This window comes from Mytilus edulis, chromosome 5 (genome assembly GCF_963676685.1).
Source record: "Mytilus edulis chromosome 5, xbMytEdul2.2, whole genome shotgun sequence".
Classification (NCBI taxonomy): domain Eukaryota; kingdom Metazoa; phylum Mollusca; class Bivalvia; order Mytilida; family Mytilidae; genus Mytilus; species Mytilus edulis.
Genome location: NC_092348.1, coordinates 51,301,310 through 51,312,189, shown reverse-complemented (window position 1 = coordinate 51,312,189; position 10,880 = coordinate 51,301,310). Strand labels below are relative to the sequence as shown.

Below are 10,880 nucleotides of genomic sequence, written 5' to 3'. Positions count from 1 at the left end.
AAAAAGTCGGACATTTTTCTTATTCTAGCTTAATATTAGCCGCCGAGTCCAAAAAAGTTTTTTTGTTTGCGGAGGAGATTTCTAATATTCTCTTTTAAATCTTATGGGTTAAAGTTAACTGATTTTGTTCATAAAAAAAAAATGACTCAAAAGATTTTCTAGAATGATAAATCTTAATTAATTTTTTTTATTTACAGTCAGTTGCCATTTGTAGCAATATTTTTCCAGTTTATTGAAAGCAGATTGTAAACCGTTTAGTGATTTTGATAATATTAAATTTAAAGATCATAATATGCAAAACTAAGACTACATATTGATATTAAGGAAACTACATATTGATATTAAGGACACAGAATCACATGTTCCATCAAAAATTTAATGGAGATCATTAATAAAATAAGATTGTTTATTATCTATTTTTACTAAAGATTCACAACACTTATATATATCTTTAATAGCTACGTGGTCGGCTGTAAAAGTCTGACATGAAAAATATAAAACAATTTAATTGAGAAAACTAACTACCTAATTTGTAACAAAACCTAGAAAATTTGAACCATTATCACCCAAATCAATCCCAAAATTACACAAAATTCATTGTCTTAAAACAATAATAATGCTTGTTTTAGCCCCTTATTCCTACAAATTAGGACAACACCCAAATTAATCCATGATTCCATCCATCTTTTTTGTATGTAACCTTGAGCATGTTGTGGTTAAATTTCATAGATATCCATACACTTGTACACACGTTTTTTTAAATAGTTTAAGTCATAACCACCAAATCAATCCAAACCCGTTCCTTTGTGGTATGGAACCTTGTGTTAAAATCAATTTCACAGAGATCCATTCACTAGCACACAAGTTATATTGTCTGGAAAATGAATTTCTTCCATCAACGACATCGCCTTACCATTATACGGACGCCAAAGAAATGGTGTATGTGCTGTGCTGGATGTATAGATACGCAGCCACGTAATCCTGAATCCAATGCCTCATTCAGGCATATGTAACTTAATCTGCACGTATAAAGATCATTGAAATATCTCCTTAATTGGTCTGTGTTATCGGTAGCCTGTTGCAAGGCTAGATTTCTGCCCTATTTAACACAACCTCCTTCAAAAGAGGCAATCTGTATTTGTGCAGATCTGGCATATCTTGTTTTTGTATGTCCTGAATATGCATGATATATTGCAATTACATGTGTATCCAAGGATTTGTATAGTAAGATCTTACTATACAAATCCTTGGTGTATCCAACAAGAAAAAATTCTTAAAAACGTTTTTATATGCATTGATATACATGTGTTGTGAAGAAGTTGTAATTTCGTACAAATTATAATTTGTACAGGGTTTTTTGTACACAGGCGATACACATTTATTTGGAATAATTATTTTATTCAATTTTTTACTCGCAAATCTATATATTACTTCAACCTAACTTTCAGCACTGTTATCTGTCTTAATACTACAAATAAGGATTTAGATTATATAATTTTTATATATATATATTTTTTTACAAAAACCAAATTCTATGTCCACAAAATACATTTTAGTTTTTTAATATGATTTTTTTGTCAGTACTTTATGGATCTTTATGCAAGACTGTAGCATGGAGTTTTGGAAACAAAACAGCGTCAAGATTAACCAAATACACTGTGCTTATTTTGGTATTTTCGGCTTAAAAGAAATTTAAAGTCACCTGAAGGAAATTTAGAAATTAAATCAAATAAATATTTAAAAGGATTTGAACATTTTTGTACCTGTTACATATTTGGTATCCAAACACTTACTTAATTGATAATAAATATTTCCATAGTTTTTGAGAACGTAGAATTATAGAATTGTTTTAATTCTAAATAATTAAACAAAACAGGTATTGGGTACAGGGTTGAAGCATTTATTTTATACCTCACAGTAACGCGAACCTGATAGAACGCATGGCAACGTGTAATTACAATGTAACTAAGGCCTCATAATATGTACAAATCTATATACCACTGGTATCTGTAAATCAAATGCATGCAAATGTAATGAACCACTACCACTATATGTTGATTAAGTAAATATTTCCTTAATTTTTTAACTGGAAATCGCAATATGTATATTAAAAGTAAATCAAATTAAAAAACAGCGTCCGTGGTGGTGTATTTTTCTTTATACGTATAGCTTTCATTGACAATGAGGTGGACACAACTTTAAAAAATTGAAAAGTATAAATGTTATAAGTTTTTGACTTCACAATCACTACGTAAAATGCCACAAGTGAGTGTTTACTGTGTATGCCAAATGATCGAAGTCAAGTGGAGTATTTTTCTTTTTTTAGGGAGAAGGAGTGAAAATTTACACCTATATCAAATTTTCATGAGCTTCAAAATACCATATGTGACGAATATAAAGGTTAACAAGTAATAAACAATGATAAACAATGCAATTATCTGAAATTTCAACATATTAATTTAATAATACCCATTATTAATCAATCGCAATGCCGTTTTTAACCAATGGCTAAAACTTAACCAGTCAAAAAGTACCGGATAAATTTATCCGGCGGATAGCACGTTTTATCCACTGGATAAACTTTGAGCAATAGAAATAATCCATTTGTTTAAAGTTAACTAATGGATAAGCAGTTTAACCACTGGCTAACACTATCCAACGTTTTGAGCAAACCAGTCCAGAGACCAACGTTTATTTAATGATGCAGATGTAAGCAAACATGTGTCACCATAGGGCCTTTAACAATGGAGAAAAAACATACCGTATGATACAAAAAGCCCAAGCGAATAATCTTAATGTAAAACAATCAATAGAAAAAAAAACCCAATAGCCTGTTTAATGTGGAAATCAAATAAACGAAAAACAAAAGAGGTTAGACAACGACCAACGAAAATCCTTTAATTCCAGGTTTTTGAAGTTGATGTCTTTTAGAATTTGTGATTAAATGCAATCTCTTTTGCACTCAAGGTATAATTCATTTTCCATGAATAAATGTCATGAAAAGATCAAGGGAATATTTTTTTCGACCCTTTTGTGTGTGCAACGGGATGTGACGTACTATGATTTGGTGGTATTACACCTTCATTTACAAAATGACATGGAGACAAAGTCCACTCGTCAACCGTCTGAAATTTTTAAACGTATATGACTGAATAATAGAAAGGATAATGACACCAATTTATAAAAAATAATACTCATGATACTAATTATATAAAATTCTGTCAATTTGGTTATAAAATCACACCCGTTCATCAGATGTGTTTTCCAACATATTATATTTGTCCTCTTGGTATGTATTCAGTTCTATATATTCTGCCTCCTGGGAAAGCAAAGATTCCACATCACAGACAATCTCTTTAAATGTTGGACGACTTTCAGGTTCTGCGCCCCAGCATCTTGTCATCAATAGGTACCTGTGAAACATCAATTAAGTATATATGTTGAACTTTCGACACTAAAATTAGCTTTGTTAATAGTTGTTAATATTAGTAAATGAGACATGTGATATACACAAATGAGACAGCAACCTTAATTATGACAAAACAACAAAACAAATACTAGTCGGGCTAGAGTCTCTAATGAGCCGGTGTCGTTCACCTAAGTCTATCTCGTATTTCACAAAGGATACTCTCCAACATCGCAGACGAGAAATTCTTGAGAAAAACTCTCTGTTCAGCTGATCTTGTATTGCTGATCATAAAGTCTGTTTAGTTTCTCTCTATATCCTTTAGTTTTTGATGAAAACACAAAAATGCGCAAAAAAAATATAGATATAGGAAGATGTGGTGTGAGTGCCAATGAGACCCATCCAAAGTAAATCATTACAGGTCAATGTACGGCCTTCAACACGGAGCCTTGACTCACACCGAACAACAAGCTATAAAGGGCCCCCAAAATTACTAGTGTAAAACCATTCAAACGGGAAAACCAACGGTTTAATCTATATAGAATAAAAAAACAAGAAACGAGAAACACGTATATATTACATAAACAAACAACAACTACTGTACATCAGATTCCTGACTTAGGACAGGTGCAAACATTTGCAGCGGGATTAAACGTTTTAATGGATCCAAACCTTCTCCCTTTTTCTGAAACAATAGCATAACATCACAACATAGAAAAACACACGATAAAATATCAATTGGCAGGCTTAACTCAATCAAAAAACGTACATTAATACACTATAAACGAATAAATTTGATCTGCGATATCTGAATGCAAATGCACAGTTAATAAAATATTAGGGACAAACAATCAAGGCCAAAAAGCCAACAAACAAGTCCAAACAAAGCCATGTCAAGACACCACTGCGAAATATTTAACCCTTCGAAAATATTCACTTTAGAAAAAACCCGGTTTTAAAAAAATACAGGTAAATTTTAAAGTTTATACAAATGTTGTAAGAAGAAGTGATATTCCAAATAATCAAAGCTGGAATATAGACAAGATCCATATAAATATAAAACAACAAAAAAGAATTATAAACATTATCAACAGGTCGAATTAACAAGAAAATACAATTTGAGAGTACTCGCAGTTACTGACAGCTAGTTAAAAGCCAAAAACAATTAATGATAAAAAAATCATGCATCAGAGACTAAAATCAACTAAACCACATCCCAGGGATTTATTATTTTAACGTCATGAACAGTCAGAGAAGACATGACTAGTACAATGCCAAAAATGAATGTATCGACAGGAAGTAGGATAGTGAGGAGCGACTTCTATAGAGATAAAATTTAACGTGTCTGTGTCTCTATACATCCCGCCTCATAAGGAGATACAATTTATGTAATGTTTTAATTTGCTAATGACAAAATCGATATTAGTGCCAATGTAAACTATATTCAGAGATCTAATTACAATATGGGTACGATAACCCTTACTTAAAAGTTTGTTTGAAGGTTCGATGAGTTTACACGGATCACATAGTGATTTTCTCGCTTTAAGTACAATATTACCATACAATTTAGGATGTGAAATACCATTTTTAATAAGTGCTCATTTATGGGAAATCACTCTCATAAAGAGTGATAGTCTACTAACTCTATCGACAAAATTTGACTTGTTAGCAGACTTTGCCTTGCTAACCATTTTTGTGATCTAACATGTCTTTTTATTTATTATAGTAATTGTTATCATAGAACATGATAGAAGGCGAAACCAAATTTGTTTTTAGTGAAAATCGGCATTAAAGGGCAATTACTACAATAAGGAGTCGTTTGACGATTTCCTCCATATTGTCCTATTGTAGATCTTGTATTTTTGAAAATTTTTGCTTATTGGTCTATATGTTATAATTTTTAAGATACAAGTTGCTTTCTTTAAAATAAAAGAAATGCAATCGTGAAACCAAATAGATATAGTAAGATGTGGTGTGGGTGCCAATGAGACAACTCTCCATCCAAATAACAATTTTAAAAAAAGTTAAACAATTATAGGTCAATGTACGGCCTTCAACACGGAGCCTCGGCTCACACCAAACAACAAGCTATAAAGGGCCCCAAAATTACTCGTGTAAAACCATTCAAACGGGAAAACCAACGGTCTAATCTATATAAAAAATACGAGAAACGAGAAACACGTATAAATTACATAAACCAACGACAACTACTGTACATCAGATTCCTGACTTAGGACAGGTGCAAACATTTGCAGCGGGATTGCCAAATGCCTGTTTGATGCGAAAGATCATATAATTGTTAAATAGAGATCAATGGTTGTACCTTACTTTTGTTGTATAAATAAACGCAACAGAACATGTAGTATATCACTGTTCAATAAATATTACTCGATGAAGCAAAAACAAATACGGGTAACAAACTAATTTTAACAGAGGGGAACACTCTATAAGATATTGAAACTGACATGGATTGTCAAAGTAACTCAGTGCTGTTCAATGTGGGACAAAATATTCTTGTTAAAGAAGCATGCCTCCCGTAATGGGATTTTCACGCTGTGTTAAAAACCCATTGGTGGCCTTCGGTTGTTTTCTGTTCTTTGGTCGGGATTTTTAAACATTTAACTGAAAATAAATTAAAAATTTTCAGATGGAAACTGCTACAATTTATTGTACTAACAAGAAGCTTCTATCACAATGGAAAATAACTAACAATAATATGTGTAATTTTTGTAACCTAGAAGAAGACTATAATCATTTTTTTTTTAAGTATTCTTATTTGACACGATTTTGGCAACACATAGATGACCTCCTTACAAGATGTAATATAGATTTTGTGATAAAACTACAACACCTAATATTTGGGTACAAAATCACAGACAACAAGTATTTCTCAATAATTTTGTTGATTACATTAGATTTTCTATATATAAGACATACTATGTATCTGAACAGAAAACAAAAAATATAGATGTCTACAGAATTTTGGTGAAAAATATAATAAGAGAGTAGACACAAATAGAGATAAGACAATAAGTCCAATGTTATCAAAAATTAAAAATAATATAACAAATGAATAATTTTATAGTACTGTTATTCTGCATTAACTGTTTAACTTAATAAAATCGGCGTTTTGCATTTGCGCCGATCTGCATTTCATTTGCGCCGATTTTTTCTTTCATTTGCGCCTATTATTTTTTTCATTTGCGCCGATTTTTTACAGGTAAATTACAGGTGAATAGATATAAGAAGATGTGGTATGAGTGCAAATGAGAGAACTCTCCATCCAAGTCATTTAATTTTTATTTTATCATTTTAGACCTCTTCCACTAGCCATTTGTATAAATGTAATGATTTGTCAATCATAACATAGATATAGGAAGATGTGGTGTGAGTGCCAATGAGACAACTCTCCATCTAAATAACAATTTATAAAAGTAAACCATTATAGGTCAATGCACGGCCTTCAACATGGAGCCTTGGCTCACAACGAACAACAAGCTATAAAGGGCCCCAAATTACTAGTGTAAAACCATTTAAACGGGAAAACTGTTCACTACGGGGAGATGGAAGAAGGCCTAGAAGATACACCTCCAGACTTTTTCCTTGACAGTACCCGTAGTTCTTTAACCTCTGTCTTTCGGACATGTGCCACATGTTTATGCTCGATCAGTGTTTTGACACTAGAATCCGTGGTGACTGGCTTTACACGATTTATGGTAAATTTGTAAGATATGTTGTTATGTTTCAGGACACTAACCTTCCGATATGTATGGCCCTCGATTACTAAAGAATTGACTCCTCGGCTCGTTTCAGTGTGTACTTTGTCCATCATGTTACAACGAAGTTCAAGAACAATATGAATCAAAAGTAATTTAAACACAAATGAACAATTATAACCAGATTTTATCAATGGTATAAGTACAGTATATGTACAAGTATTAACTTACCTGTAAATCTAATTAGGAGCAAATATAAAATCGGCGCAAATGAAAAAATGAAATCTGCGCAAATGAAAGAATGAAAATATTCAAAATCGGCGCAAATGTCATACGCCCAATAAAATGTATATCTGTCAATTAATCTAATCAGCTGATTATTCCCTGTGTAGTCAGTGGAGTGTAACAGGGTACATCAAGAGAAGCTTGGAATCTTGATAATTTTTGTAACAAGCAATATTTGATGAATAAAATTATTATGTTGTAAAAAAAATAAAAAAATAAAAATAAAAAAAATTAGTCGAAATGCAAATGTGAAGAAATTTAATAAAATTCATCATAATTATTTGTTCGTGAAGCCAGTTCGTAAAACGTTCCAAATTCTTCTGAGATGTATTCTTTTTTTGGTTATCCCGAACTTTTTTGGTTGTTAAATCAATCAAATTAGTCTATATGCTTTGGTCATTAGCTATTATATTCAAGATATGTTTGACCTCAATCTATTTATACCACAGACAACAAACTCAAACCAAACTATTGGAGTGAAAGAGTTTGAAACCATAACTTTATACTTGTTTAAACAAATCTTACTTGTCATTTCTAGCTCCGGTCCTTTTGTGAATAAGCAAAAATTAAATTAATTTGTTGTTTTGTTGTTTTTATACGGTTGTGATTAAGATTAACAATAAAAATAAGATTTTTTTAGTCTGAAATCCAAACAACATAGGATTGTTACGAAATAAAAAAAAACCACATTTAAACAACAACGATAGACAAAATAAACATTTAGCATTGAAATAAAATATTAATATTTATTACAATACCATTTTTGACAACATGCCTCCTCTTTAAAGTTATCATTTCAAATATCTTAATTATATAGAACACTATGGTATTAGTCATGAATCATTCACAGTTCTTACATCCCAGCTCCTTTGTTCTAACAGGGGTGATCCAGATCACCCCAGTTTGAGTTTCTTTGTTCTGTAACATTTTTGCGGGAATGTCAAATCCACTATAAAACTTATAATTAATTATACGGAAAAGACTATCTATCAAAATTCACGTAGAAAAAATTCATTGCCTATGCTGGGATTCGAACTCAAGAGCTTTAGCATATCAAGCCACGACACATACCACTTCACCAGGACGACTGGATACGATTAAAAAGTGATTTAACATACTAAAAGGAAGCAAGATATTTTTATAAGTGGAGCGAGTTGGCAGACCTTTATTCAGTGGGGTTTAAACCCTTTTCGTTAATAAGTGAGTTGTCAGACTGATTGTTCAATTTGATTTTACCCTTTTTCAGAATTTGGGCGAGTCGGTAAACAAGATTGGGACCATTTTTTTTTATAAAGTGGCGATATAGTGTGGGCCGATTGGCAAGTGGGGCGAGATGACATTGTTCGATATCTACTCATCGTGTTCGGGGTCATAAAGGGTATCGTATGCATCATATAGTAATATATAAAGTATGTTATAATGGTTGTGTGGCGTTCTAAACTAGATTTTATGAATTGTAAATGGTTTTTCGTCTAATGTAAAACAGCTGGGATGTTAAATAGTTTATATCCCACTCGGACGTGATGTGTCAGTGGTAGATCACCCTCTCAGGCCTCCGGGGTGATCTCACACTGACACACCGCGTCCGCGTGGGATAACTATTAAATATATTGACATTATAGTTGTTTCTCACATTATACATTTTACGAATACTGTTAACGATGGTTATTATAAAAAATTTGGCATTACGCATTGAATTAAAACAGGGGACAATATTAGAAAGTTCATTTAACATTTTGGTCCTAGGTTTATTAAGTTCTGTACATATTATGATAACATGAAATTCTTCTTCCACCTCTTGGAGTGAGAGACAGCTGGAAACTGGAATATAAGGAACACAGCAGTATAGTTCATGCCCAGTACGAAATTAAAAGTTGCTGTTTTTTAAATCTTCATAAAACATGACCAAGTATTGTCTAACCTATAAATAAAACATGACCAAGTATTGTCTAACCTATAAGACATGTATGAGTCAAGGTTTTCTGAAACACAAGCTGAGTGTGTTCACATTGGAGATAGTTTATGCGAGTCACATATACTAAGTGATAAAAAGAAACTCACATATACTCAGTGATAAAAAGGGTAACAATTGTATCAAAAAGAGAAAACCGAGTGCACCTTTTCATGTTAGGGCGTGTTTGAGTTGAATATTTTGTCTTGATATCGTACAAAGCAAGAAAATTTCATACATCGTCTCGCTTCAGATTCTATCATTTTTATATATCAAAGCTACAGGTTGACTTTATAACATAAACATACGCTTGGGGACAGGAATTTTTTTTTCTCCCTCCTGTATTTCCCAAATTCCCATTTTTTTGTTTTCTATTAATTTCAATATGAACATACATTTAGTATATTAAGAACATTCAAGTCAGGAGCCTGTGATTCAGTGGTTGTCGTTTGTTCATGTCTTACATTTTTGTTCGTTGTTTATTGTACATAAATAAAGCCGTTATATATAGTTTTCTCGTTTGAATTGTTTTACATTGCATTTCGGGGCTTTTTATAACTGACTTTGTGGTATGGGCTTTGCTCATTGTTGAAGGCCGTACGGTGACCTATAGTTGTAAGTTTCTGTGTCATTTTGGTCTCTTGTGGAGAGTTGTCTCATTGGCAATCATACCACACCTTCTTTTTTTTTGTTATAATGAATTTTTGTAAAAAATTTAATTGATGGAGAATTTCAGAAAAGGTATCAAAAGTCAGGTGCTTTTGGGACAGGACAATACACCTCATTGCTATTTGTCCGCCATTACTGGGTATCACACAGGTTCCCGCAAAACTTCGTCACAATACAAAATATCTGACGCCACAATGGAAAAGTGATTGTTGTATGCGTCAAAATTTCAAGCGGCCCGGTCAGCCGGGATTAGCTTTAAGGTGTCACTGTTTTCCTAGCCCTGCTCCTCCTTTATTTTTAAAAAATGCCCATTTTTTTTTATTTCTATTAACATTAAAGGGAAAATTCGCGATTTTTTTCTTATGGTTTAAATAAGTTCATAATGATATAATATATATATTCACAAAGTTTTATCGCTAAATGTGCAATAATAAAGGAGAAATTCAATAATTAATGAAAAAATATTAACTACTTCCTGTAGGTCGTGACGTTTTCTCCTGGTTTTTGCATGCCGGGATTTAAAATATAATCATTAAAAGTCTTGGTTTTTAATCATATTTTAACGTAATCGTAAGCGCGCCGATGACTTATGCTTTATCTAATAACCAGCCGATAATAAGAAGATAAAACGCACAGACGTGCAATTGTACACATTCATGAGATAAATTTTCTATGTTAAACGTATATATTCGAATTATTTTTTTAGACAACAGAAAAAGTTATAAAATTATTTTTAATTAAAGGGAAACTTCGCAAAAAAATCAAAAATTGATATTATGTCCATTCTGTATAAAAATGCTCAAATTTATAGATATTAAAGTTTTATTCCGCTAAATAAGAGATCACCATCGAT

General features: G+C 32.0%; 1 protein-coding gene across 1 annotated transcript in view; it reads right to left on the bottom strand.

Moving 5' to 3' along the window:
• Nucleotides 1–2,311: 2,311 nt before the first annotated feature.
• LOC139525461 (fibroblast growth factor receptor 4-like) overlaps nucleotides 2,312–10,880 on the bottom strand; it is a 225,506-nt gene continuing 216,937 nt past the window's right edge. Inside the window, exon 20 of the mRNA XM_071320811.1 lies at nucleotides 2,312–3,413. Within this exon, the coding sequence (XP_071176912.1) occupies nucleotides 3,239–3,413 (175 nt within the window). The 3' untranslated portion in view covers nucleotides 2,312–3,238. The remainder of the gene's footprint in view (nucleotides 3,414–10,880) is intronic.